Here is a 13361-nt window from a genome sequence, read left to right on the forward strand (position 1 = left end):
GTGAAAGCTCATTAGATCAATGACAACTGGAAGCAGAGGGTAGTTATCAATATTGTTAGCTAGCAGTGGTTGCAGGGACCATTGGGGTCTTCCAGGGATCAATTCTGGAATCGCAGCTTTGATTAATTTGATGAGTGAATTGTATGTAGAATGTGTATGTTTGTGGATAGTACCAAAACTTGTGGGCAAGCTAGATGTTCTATGGAGAAAGATATTTACAGAAATTGAGTAACTGAAGATATAAATGTGTTATTTAATAGTGAAATTCAATGTTAATACACATTTGTGCTAAAAATAGTAGACCTATTTATGTAATCAAGGGACTATTATTCAACATGGTGAAGCAGGAGGAGAACTTGTGTGTGATACTTGAACGAACATTGCTATCATTGTCCTATTGTGTGCCAGAAATTGGGGACGTTTGGATAAATTCACTGCAGCTGTGTAAGGCTTTGATGAGGCAACATTCAAAGTACGTTATCCAGCTTTGGTCACTATAGGCTAGAAATTACTGTTGCCATATTACCAGATATGACATTCCTCTGTCTGCTATTTTAAGCATTTGTCTGTTGTTATTGCCAGTAGTAATTTCTAGCCTCATGCAGAAAAAAATACACATGGAAATTGGAAATGGTACAAAGATGAAGAACAAGGATGATACATGGACTTACAGAAGCGCTCCAGAACCCGGATTCTTTCTCCTGGGGGAAAAAAGGATCACAGTAGTTAAGTACTTGCAATCATGGGCGCAAAAGATCTTTGTCCAGAATCCAGGGACAGGTTTATAAGCTGAGAAACTCCGAAGCACTATGGGTGTAAAAGTTTGACACTGGAACAGGAAGAAAATTACTGGATCTATCTGGGTCCAGAACATTAGTTGAATGATGAGGCAAGCTGATTGATGGACTACAATGATGATGCTAAAGATGGAATCTAGGAGTTCCATGAAGTTGTGGCGTGTGAAGACAAACCTAGTGTCAGAATACCACTGTGGGGAAATATGGGTTCAAAATCTTACAAAATTGTTTCTTAGTGGAAAAAGAATTGAAATTTTCATAAGATAAACGAAAGAATGAAAAAGCAGATTATCTCGAAAGTGACTCGCATATTTGCAGGTTGGCATTTTTTTAAAAATATAGGTCAGTGGTCCATCATTGGCCAGTGGATCCATCAAAACATGATGAACAACGCATGCACATAATGAAAGGCACAATTTTTAATTTTTAAAATAATTATTTGATAAACGTTGCTTTGACTGGTGCAAAATGTTGCCATGGTCCTCAAAGGGTTAAAATATAACCACAAATAACTGTGATTTAATTCTGCAGGTATGTAACAGAATTTGTAAACCTAGGCAATGTTTCAGCTCTTCGCACTTTCAGAGTATTGAGAGCTTTGAAAACTATTTCTGTAATTCCAGGTAAGAAATTGGTGTTAGGTGTTGAGTAAGCCCCGTGTACCTCTAGTTGTTTTGTGTCTTGTCATTGTGTTTGTGTGTGACCTCCCTTATTGCAGATATGTGACAGAGTTTGTGGACCTTGGCAATGTCTCAGCGTTGAGAACGTTCAGAGTTCTCCGAGCTTTGAAAACTATCTCAGTCATTCCAGGTGAGAGCCAATTTAAACACAAAGGCTGACTTTCCCTTATGGTACAAATATCTTTTAACACATTTACATTGCATGATAAACTCATCAGTTCACTTGCTTCACACTACATTGAGTTAAAATGTTATCATTTTGACCAATGTTTTGAATTGGACCTCTTGGTAGATATTGCTTGATTTCACTGGAGATACACATGAATGTTTTTTTTCCCTAATTACCCAAAGATTTTCATCTTTTCCCAAAAATATGTCTATGGGGTGCTACATTTGGTTTCAGCACCTTGGGTTAAGACTGGGAAACATCAGCCAAGGCTCGCCCCTCCAGATCGCTATCCAGTGGGCTCCCTCCCCCTACCCCCACCCTTGCTGGACAGGTGAGGTTAGAATTTGGCTTGGCAGTGTTTCCCCTCAGCTGCATAGCATGCCGAAGCTTACCGTCTAGGTTTACATATTAAAGAATGGCCAGTTGGGCATGGTGCCAGAGGGTGCTTGGTGCCTGTAGGAACTGTACCCCAGATTGATTCAATGCCTTCAGGGAGAGGAGGGGGAAAACACTGCTGCTTTAAATAAAGATTAACTCATAAAAAGAAACTGCTATCTGAATGCAAGCATCCCCATTTTCTTTCTTTCCTGTCTCCCTGGGTCATGGACTCTGGTGAAGGGATGGGCATGGACATCTCCTTCACAGCTACTTTCAGTGCTGTGTTGGGTCATCCACTGCCAGGCATGCTGGAATATACTTTAAGGTGGAAATCACGCAGTGGTTGTTCTCTTTTTGTTCTGTCAAACTGTACACCCCCTCCTTCACCCAGGGTGAGAAGTTCCTGAATGAGTGAAGTCAGAAGGTCAGCCAAGGATAGGATTCAAGCCCACCTTTCCCGGTCTGCAGCACTGTAACATATCCAAGTTTGCTGACGATACAAAGATGGGAGGGAAAGCAGTGAGTGAGGAGGACATAAAAAACCTGCAAAAGGACATAGACAGGCTAAGTGAGTGGGCAGAAATTTGGCAGATGGAATATAATGTTGGAAAGTGTGAGGTTATGCACTTTGGCAGAAAAAATCAAAGAGCAAGTTATTATCTAAATGGAGAGAAAGTGCAAAGTGCTACAGTACAAAGGGATCTGGGGGTCCTGGTGCATGAAACACAGAAGGTTAGTATGCAGGTACAGCAGGTGATCAGGAAGGCCAATGGAATCTTGGCTTTTATTGCAAGGGGGATGGAGTATAAAAGCAGGGAGGTCTTGCTTCAGTTATACAGGGTACTGGTGAGGCCACACCTGGAATACTGCGTGCAGTTTTGGTTTCCATATTTAAGAAAAGATATACTTGCTCTCGAGGCGGTTCAGAGATGGTTCACTTGGTTGATTCCGGAGATGAGGGGGTTGACTTATGAGGAAAGGTTGAGTAGGTTGGGCCTCTACTCATTGGAATTCAGAAGAATGAGAGGCGATCTTATCGAAACATATAAGATTGTGAGGGGGCTTGATCGGGTGGAGGCGGGGAGGATGTTTCCACTGATGGGTGAGACTAGAACTAGGGGGCATAATCTTAGAATAAGGGGCTGCCCTTTCAAAACTGAGATGAGGAGAAACTTCTTCACTCAGAGGGTGGTGAATCTGTGGAATTTGCTACCCCAGAGAGCTGTGGAAGCTGCGACATTAAATAAATTTAAAACGGAGATAGACAGTTTTCTAGCTGATAAGGGAATTAGGGGTTACGGGGAGTGGGCAGGGAAGTGGACGTGAGTCTAGGTTCGGATTAGCCATGATCCTATTGAATGGCGGAGCAGGCCCGAGGGGCCATATGGCCTGCTCCTCCTACTTATGTTCTTATTTGCACCCACTGAGCTTAGAAAATTATTATAATTGTATTGTTTCTCAATCCCCACATAAGTTTAAAATACCTTACATCTGTGTAATATTGACATGACCAGAGATGGCACCTTCACGGTTGAATTAGGATTGCACTAGAATAAGCAGCTTTAAATTGATACTGAAGATTAAAAGATTGCTAGTGAAGATAGATTTTTTCCTTGGGCTTTCTCCACCTGATAGCTCCTCTTCAACATTACACTGACGATCACATGTTCGCGCCCGGGTGGCCCTGGAGATGGAGCACGCGGTGTCCGCCGGCACGCTCGAGACCTTCCGCGACCGGTGGGCGCCGCGGGGACTGGAGTGCATTATCACCACCGGGAACCAAATTTTAATTTAATTTTGTTAAGTTTTATTTAAAGTTTTATTAAGTTACAGATAATTTGTTTATCCACCCCATATAAAAAGAGTACACTGACTATCATTAACGAATGAGTTCCTGTAATGCCAAATATGATAAATTCCCAAATATATCACTGTAAAGTCTGCGCATGAAATAGTCACCATTCTTATCAACATTCACCTGCATGGTAGATAAAGATTTACGGTATTAAAGTTTCAGCACACATATACCTTTTTTTAAATATGGTAAGATGGCTTGAAGTTGCTTTGACTTTTGCCTGCATTTTTGACAAAATAAATTTTTCCATGAGAATTAGTATTTCACATTTTCACATAATTGTACTCTTGATTCAGCCTTGGCGTTTAAAAGATATGCATGAGATGTTAATGTAACCTGCTTGTGTTGTTCCCTAATGAAGTCATACATTTGCTCCCTTATGTGATGCTTCAAGGGTTCTTTGCACTTTGACTAGCTCTATTCTACCTCTGCCACACTTGGATTTTATTGCTTTTCTGTATTTGACCAAAGAGAACAACCATACCTTTTTGAGATCTAACCATGTCGAAAGTTATCACGCTTTTGTGTTATTTTTATATTGAGCTTTAATGAGAGAAGTATTGGCCTTTATCAGATGATGGGTGCATTATTGAGGAAACCTCACAGAATAGATGGCTGTTAGGACCTTTGATGTGCAAAAAGGCTTTTCTTTTGAAAGTTATGACAATTGAACCAGCACAACTCTCTCTTCATAGACACCATGTAACGTTTTTAGCCTCTAATACCACTATGATCTTTTTAAATTTACTACATGAAGTCTGTTTTGTATGGAGTTGAAAAAAATGAACCACAGATTGAACTCTTTGAATATAAAACTTTTGCAGAATATTTTGAAAAATTCAAATTATAAGCATTCCAGTCAAATATCCTGTGTTAATTGGGACATCCCAACATCTCCACCTTTTCAACTCTTTGCAAATTGAGAGTTGTGATCATAAGTTGAATTGAAGCAGGAAGTGATCAGAATCATTTGAGATGCATGATGCATCTTTATTTTGAAAAAGTGAAAATGTAAACAAACTTAGCTTTGGGCTTTGGTGCATGAGGTATTCCTTTGCCTGCATAACTTGGTAACTGGAAAGAAAGAACTTGCATTTATACCGTACCTTTATCACCTCCCTCAGATCATCCTGAAGTTCTTCACAACCAGTGAATCACTTTTGAAGTGCAGTCAATGTAATTATATGGGCAAACATGAAAGGTCCCACAAACAGCAAATGAGATGAATGACCAATTAATCTGGGGGTGTTTTTGGTGGTGGTAGTCGCGGGAGAAATGTTGTCCAGGAGAACTCCTTACTCTTCAGAAGGTTGTTAAAGATCTTAGGCATGAATTGAACAGGCAGATGGAGCCTTGGGTTAGTGTCTATCCGAAAGACGACGCCTTCATCAATGCAGTGCTCCCCCAATGCTGCACTGAAATCTCTAGGGTAGGGCTTCAATCCACGATCTTCTGACTCTGAGAATGCGCCCAACTGAGCCAAACAGACACTGATGTGCCCCTTATAGGTTTAAAGGAGATTACTTAATTATCCTCACTATTCGTATTTTTACGCCCACTACAGCGATGCTCAAGAGTTCTGGTTGCGCCATGTCGTACTCTTCAAGAGTTATACAGTGGTCTGCTTTTATTTTCCAATAAAGATTAGCTGAGCATGTCTTAAAAGGTACCAGTGGTAAACATGTAGGAATAAGGAGAAGGAAGTTAAAGAAAGTGCAGGAGATAATGAGATATATCGTAAACTTGAAAGGGTGGAGCAAGCTACAGGTAGGGGTCACCAAGATGAAGCTTCTATCGGGCAAAGGAGGACAAAGGTTATTTGCTGTAAAAGAGATGATGGATTGAATTTGGAGAAGAAGACGAGAGCAAATGGTGGACTGAGAACCTTCAAGAAATTCTGAACACACCTGAACCACAAAAAATCTAAATACTTCTGAAAGAACAATGACAGAATGTGAAGTAAAAATGGAGCCATTTGAACTTGAAACAAAGAAGTTATCAAAAAGCTGAAGACTGGAAAGCCACTGGGAGCTGACAATATAACATGAAAAATGATCAAGAATGGTACAGTAGAACTATAATGGTAAGAGACAATGCATCAATGACCTATCAAACTGTAGGGTGACTTTACTATCAGTCTCAACAAAGATACTTAATATTGTGCTGCAGAGTAGAATTAGTAAGCCTACAGTCAACAGAATGTGTTAGATTTCAAAACAGACAATCAATCATTTCTATCTTTGTACTATGAAAACCTATGAAAAAAACAATGTCAACTTTTTCAAGAGCTTGTCCGATGGTGCATTTGTAGCTTACAAGGAACAAGAGAAGTTTTGAGGAGCACTGATAAAATGGAGAAAGATAGAAAAGGTTGTGACAGAGTTTGGAGCCTTGAGACGAGGGGGTGTTGGTCACCGATCAGTTGACATGCCTTTTCTTGTACCTTGTCGAGGAATGCAAGAGAGTTGTTCGAGGAGCCTCCTCAGATATTGGAGCAATGTTCAAGTCTTGGATGAACTTGAACTTTATACAGAGTTTAGTTCTTGAGAAAAGAAATGTTTGGTCTGAAAAAGAAAACCGAGGTTGGAAGCAGTTTTAGCACTGGAAATATATGGGAGTTCCATCTGAAGTCAGAAGAGGTAATGAGAGCACAAATGACAAGAATCAAGCATCAATCAGTTGCCTTTGCACTCTTGCCTTTGAGTCACTCACTCTAGGATTTGAGCACATCCTCTGGGCTGACATTTTGGTGCAGTACTGAAGGAGTGCTATATTGTAGGAGATGCTATCCTTTGCGGAGATGTTAAATCATTTGTTCTGCTGATTCAAGAAAAAGATCCCATGGCAAAATTTTAAAAAACGTAGGGAGTTCCCTTGGGTGTCTTGGCGAAGATTCCTCCCTCAACCATCACTACCAAAAACAGATTAGCTGATTGTTCATCTCATTGCTATTTGTGGGATTTTGCTGTGTGCAAAATGGCTGCCGATGTCAGTTGTTCATCATATATGTGGTCCTTTGAGATGTTTGAGGGATATAAAAAGGCCTTGTATAAATGCCTTTCAATAACTGCACTGTTGTTGCTTTTTAAAATACTGGGCCGAGGTTTGCTCAAATTATCTGCAGCACCTTGATTGTAATTTTTGAACATTCTTGCTGTCTTTAAATTAACTTCCTTTCCACCTTCCAGAAAGTTATTTTTTGTTCAGATTTGTATCTCCAATGACACTTTACAAATTACCAAATCCACATTGCACTTCTGATTGGATTCTTTGTTGTTCTTTTGCCTAATCTAACCTCTAATGTACATTTGTTTGCATTAAAGCAGTAAGGTTGCAAATTGCAACCAGTATATAAAATGAATGCAATTTTTTTTTTTTTTTTTAAAAGGGCTTGATTAAGCGTCGGGTATTAGTTTTAAACCGGTACTTGCTTAAACTGATGCAAAGCCAGCAAACTGGATTGGAACTGCTGGTTGTGCAGGCGTTCTGTGCACGCATGTATGGCCATAACTTCGCTCACCAGTATCCAAATGTTAGTTACATTTTGATGTTCAGGCTAAACTGATGAAAACGGTCTGCTGTCTGGTAAAATACAAAAGGTTAAAAAGGCAGTGTAACAAGTTTGTTTCCAGTGTAGAATCAAAGTTTTGTGCGGTCTCCTGCTTAAGGCAACCTCGCATTTCTTGCTAAAATGTAAAGCACTAAGTTCAGGGAGTTATGCTATTTATTTTGCATCAGTGTAAACCAGATACCACTTCACGTCAACACTTAAGAGACGCGGGGGTGCGGGGAGGGAAGAGAATTCTCCAGTTTGGGGCCGAGTGCCGGCAGGGTGGGACTTATGCCCGCTCCTCCATATTCACCCTACCCCAGCCCTGACCCATTTTCCTGAGTCAGATCTCATTGCACATGGCACCTGGTGGGATTTCCGCTATCATAAGAGAGCCTGCCAGGAAACTCCAGCGATGCTGCACTGGGGACACCACTGCAGTGTCAGAAGAGGCAGTGAGGAACCTTAAAGGTGCAGAAGCACCCTGCAGATCGGAAGGAAGGCTCCCATTGAAGGCCTTGGCGAAGACTGAGGCTTTCAGCAGGTAAGTGCCTGGGGATAACTGGTGGGACAGGAGGCCACTACAAGACCCACTCCCTCCATTTGGGAAAACTCTGGGACTTTTTCCCCACATGGCACCACTGGGAAGCAACAGGAACTGAAGTGGAAGTAAGGGAAATCGGCATGGACTGGGGCTCTTGCCCCCGCCCCAGCTATCCTTTGCCTCTGGCAAGCAGGGGACGTGCGGCCAGTGTCAGTCCCAGCAGGGGGAAGGAAATTCCCCATAGGCCTAGCCACCCAAACTTTCCGACATTCTCCGCCGCAATCCTGCTTGATTTCAGGCGGGATCGTGGAGGGAAATACCCCTCAGATGTAACTGGCCTATAAGGGTGAAGTTATACCGCCACTTTTGTGTGTTGTTGTGAAGCAGTATTTCCTTCACAACAATACAAAAGTGACGGTGCAAGAGTTGGGTCCTGACCCGACTGTGGTGGGTAGTGGTGTGAAACCCCCCTGGAGGATGCAATCTCTTCTTGCTTGGATTTGATATGGAGCTTAACTTAAGTGGTCTGTCAAACCTGATTTTAAAAATTTTCGTAGGGACCCAGTCCCCTTGGGCATTTTATAAACTAATGGCTGGGAGCAGAGCTCTTCACATAAAAGTACATGTGGACATGAAAATTCCAGGTACAGGAAACTTTCTGGTATCCGGCATGGACGGGATCGACGTGTTGCCGGTTCATCAACAATTCCGGATAACCAAACGCCATAGTAAAAGATACGGAGCTCAGAGCTCCGTATAAAGCAACAAACCCTGTTGCTTACAGCTTCAAAACAATCGGCACAAGTTGCAAGCGTCTCTGTAGCTTAGCAACAGCTCCAGCTACACCCTTGCACAGCAACAAATGGAGTAAAAAAAGTAAAAAAAAGTTACCTGAACCGACTCCTGAATTTTGCCGGTGGATAGAGCGTTCCGGTTATTTAGGGGCCGGTTAATCGAAAGTTTCCTGTATCAGTATTAAGACCGTACTGCCCTGCTGGAAGCGGTACTACTGGTATCAAAGTCATAACTGTGGTATAAATACAGTGCCAATCTATGTCCTGCATCACTGGGTCATATGCACAGATTGGCTTGAGCATCTGTTGCTGGTTCAATTGTTTCCACAATAATGTTGGAATGTCAATGAGAGAGTTAATGGAGGCTAAGTGAATAAATGAGGCTGGAATATTTCATTCGTACTTGGACCAAATTGACAAATCAACTCCCCCAAACCAGATTGTAAAATAATAGCTGATTCATAACTGCTTCAATTGTTTTAATTCTCAACTTCTCTCTTGAAGAGGCCCACGGGCCAAAAGCGTCTACTTTTCTCTAATGTTTTATGGTGTCTGCATCTCTAATAGCAACACCAGTGTTGTTTCATTTAACATATCCAAGTTTTAAATATACAGGAGTCGTATGTGGCAGAGGAAGATAGATATCAGTATGTTGCAACACAGTACAGAGTTCCTATGGGTCTATTAATGTTTTGCTGTTGCTTCTGCTTCCAGTTATGTCCCTTTACTTAGTGTTGATTGATATAAAGAAGAAATTAAGTATTTTGGTGAAATTTTGTTGCACATATCAAGTTCTTTGAAGGCACGCCCTCCGTTAGGTACACGCCGCAAGTCCTCGCCGCTGTATCGCACTTGCGTAAAGTGACTCAGTCCGTCAGTATGAGTGCTGGAGGGACTCGGTGATTTAGTTTCCTCAATGTGCTGCCAAGAATCTTCATTTATGCTGTTGCTGAGTTCAAAGTGAGCTCTTCATTTCCATTCACAGGAAATACTCCACAGGAGAGAAGTTGATATTGTACAAAAGCTACATGTGCTTGTACCAGATTATCCCCTCTCCTATTCTAATAGAGGTGTTCAATCTGTTTATTTGGCCTGAGCGCATTAAGCGTTCCTACAATAACATCAAGCGTAATTTTGATCCTCAAATCCTTTCCCTCCTAAATACTGAAAATTAGTTCAGTGCCAATAAAAACAGCCTAAACATGTGCTGCAAAATGTTCATTCCTATTTGCTGTTATGCTTTTCCTATTTATTTTTCAGGGAGGGATCTCTTATAAAATTTGACTCATTCACCAGCATGAGGTTTATATTTTGCTTTGAATAAATGATGCCACAGATGGCATTAACTGAGCTTTTAATGTGTACTACTGTCTTTAAGGCTGCTTTTTTTAAGCCCTGAATGTAAAGATTGAGCTAGTTGTATTGTAAATCTTTGCCACTGAAGAACATATTAAACATGGAAGGGGTTCTAATGTGCAAGGCAGGCCCCGGCTGTTGAGGGTTGACTTAACACCATCACGCTTGACGTTCTCTGGATTTAATGCATGCAACTGAAAACAAATTTTAGCAAAATTATCAGCAATTCCAAATTCGCTTCACAAACAGGTGGAACTATGTACCACATTCAGAGCTGAGTCCTATATAACTATCTGCTAAAAGAATTAATTGCAATGCATTAAAAAAAAAATGTCTTTAGCACCCCAGTGGCCCAGTAAATAAATACGCAGACCAGAAGGTCCTAGCACAATTGCCAATTTCTGCTGAGTCAGCTGATTTCAATTGGCTTCAGCGCTCCTGGACTAGGGATGGGAAAATAAATCAGCCAGGGTTCTCTCTGCCCAGTGACTCCGAATGGAAAATTACCTCTGTGTGGCCATCAGGCGAGGGTAGAATTGGGTTTTGCGGTGATGTCTCTATGGCCCAAGAGCCTGCTGCCACACACTGTCCAGGCTTACATATGAAGAATGAATACTTCGGTGAGGTACTGGAGAACGGCCTTCATGAGAGTAGAGGGATCTATTTTTTTAAATTGTGGGGAAAAAGTCCAATTTTTATGTTTTTCCTGTCGGTGACATCAAAGTTGAGCCTGATCCTGCACTTATCTGATGTCCGCACACACACATTTAACAGGAAAGAGGGAGAGCATGCAGAATTTGGACTTGGGAGTAACTGGAGAAAAGCTTAGAGGAAACAATGATTGTAACAGCATTGCTAAAATAAAGACTGAAAAAAGTTGTGATGGATAGAGAGAGGTTTGAGATGAGAGAGTGAGCACCTATCGAGCTGTTAGCGACTAGGTACTAGCATATCGTGACACTCTAGTAGTCAATTTAATAATGGCAAAAGATCAGATCATTCCTCCAAATATCTTGTCCGTATTACTCTGGAAAAATTCTATCTACATGTAGATTCTGAAAGGTCAGTAAACGGTTGAAATTCTAAACTCTGCTCACCATTGTTCATTCAATGTGAAACATGAAGATCACTTGAGTTGAACATGGAACAACATGGGTTAATTAAAATGAGCATGAGATCACATGACAAATTATTTCAGTTCCGCTTCCATATTTTTAATAGAATGCCAATCATTTATTATATCGACCAATGTGAAAGTCTATTAACTTGATACATTATAATTTATAGATTTGAATTCATTTGAGTTTTGAATCATTATTTGGTGTGGCAAACCGGTTCTTTGGGACAACTAGGCTGTAGTATAGGAAGGATATTGTGGCTGTATAATAGAGTGGTGTCAATGGAGTTTGGTCTATATCCAACAATGGATGACCTCTACCCAATAAGAGATGTAATTTAACATTTTCTAGCTTAATTCTTTGCTCCTCAGGGTGAGGAATATTAGTGCAGGGGAATGGAACACTTTGATTTCAGTTCCCCTATGTTAGTATCGAGCAATCCCAGGCTCAGTGTACCACAACTAAATACAAGGTAAAGCTGTTTCTACTCTGATTCAACACTGTATTTCAGCCCCAATCTCAGAACAGCACCCCATACTCCACCAGTGTGCTGTTTTCCCCATTTCCTATACCAGCCATTCTTTGGTTTCTTTGCCAATCATTGCCAAATTAAGGGCAAAATTGTACTGTGGGTCACACAGAATTGGATAGAGTGCGCCTAAACCCATTCCACATAGGACAGCCAATCCTGTGCTTGCTTAAATAACAAGTCACGTTTGCCTTGCTGTGAGCGATTAATGTTATTGCAAGCTGTGCCAGTTAGTATAAACTAAAAATAACCAGTTGTTGGTGACCATTGAAAATTGTCTCTGCCACAAGCTTTTCCAACAGCCCTTTTAGTTTTATCGTTCAAGCATTGTTGTTAAATCCTTTGACATGATTTGCACTTAACACTGCTTGCTTTTTGCATGAATTATTTGTGGAATGCTACTTCTGTTTGGTTTTTGTTATGAGCAAGTGTGATTAACATTCATTTAGAGTACAACTATAATGGTATACTTCTTTCTACAGGTCTGAAGACCATTGTGGGTGCTCTAATCCAGTCTGTAAAGAAACTTTCCGATGTAATGATTTTGACTGTATTTTGTCTGAGTGTCTTTGCCCTTATTGGACTCCAGTTGTTTATGGGCAACTTAAGGCAAAAATGTGTCATTTGGCCACCCAATCCATCATATTTTAATGTCACAGATGAAAATGGAACAAAGCCTTTTGACTTTCATGATTACATTATGAATGACAGTAAGCATTTTATGTTCTTGATACATAATTCTGATTTATGTGAAAGATAGCAATGTTTTCATATTCGGAGGTGGTTTTATGCCACAAATTATTGTTTACTCTGTTCGAAGGGAATTATTAACAGTGCAGTGCACAGTCGGTTGGTATACCAATGTACAGTACCGCAGAATGGTTGGACTGAATTTTGTGCCTGAGATTCCTCCCATTGTGAGTGCTTGATTTCAGGTGGTTCCATAAGAGCATACAAATTTTTAGAAGCAGGTAAAGGCCATCAGGCTCAACAAGCCTGCCCTTTTAAATAAGCCCAACTTACCCATCTTTTCACCAGATTCTTCAACCCCCTTCTCTTTCCAGAAACAAATCTGATTGTCCCTTGAACCCATTTTTACTCTCTGCTTCAATGGCCTTTCCTGGTAATGTATTCTACCACTCTATTGTCCTTCGGTTGAAAAGTCTTTGCCCAAATTCCCTTCTTACTCCTAACTTCAAAAGTTTTTAACTTGTGTCACCAGGTATTTGAATCTGACACAACAGTGAACAATTTGGCTGGATCGATTTTTGTCAATATTTCAAATTATTCTGTGTCTATATTACTACATTAAAGTGTTTGTGTGAAATTCCTTAGGCCACTAAGAGACATTAGCCTATTGTATTCATCCAGGCACTAGATAGGGAAGTAGGACGAATCCGTTGGATTAGGGAGCAGGCAAGACACTTGTAACGTCCAAAGGACTTTCCCTGAAAGTAAATAATCCTTGTTTATAAAAGGCAAACATGTAATTTTGCCGATTTAAGGTGGTTTAAGAATGTTAATGAGTGATTTGTGGATAATTTAGGAGGAATTAATGATGAGTTCAGACTGTATGAATATGATTAACTCC

General features: G+C 40.7%; 1 protein-coding gene across 2 annotated transcripts in view; it reads left to right on the top strand.

The window, feature by feature from the left end:
• Window positions 1–13361, top strand: part of LOC147097002 (sodium channel protein type 8 subunit alpha-like) — a 243430-nt gene that overhangs the window by 82308 nt on the left and 147761 nt on the right. For both annotated transcript variants that reach the window (XM_085972723.1, XM_085972724.1), the window contains 2 exons: window positions 1516–1607; window positions 12253–12480. In XM_085972723.1, coding sequence (XP_085828849.1) covers window positions 1516–1607; window positions 12253–12480 — 320 coding nt within the window. The remainder of the gene's footprint in view (window positions 1–1515; window positions 1608–12252; window positions 12481–13361) is intronic.

Source organism: Somniosus microcephalus, chromosome 33, assembly GCF_052327205.1.
Source record: "Somniosus microcephalus isolate GS21.2 chromosome 33, FLI_Smic_1.0, whole genome shotgun sequence".
Lineage (NCBI taxonomy): Eukaryota > Metazoa > Chordata > Chondrichthyes > Squaliformes > Somniosidae > Somniosus > Somniosus microcephalus.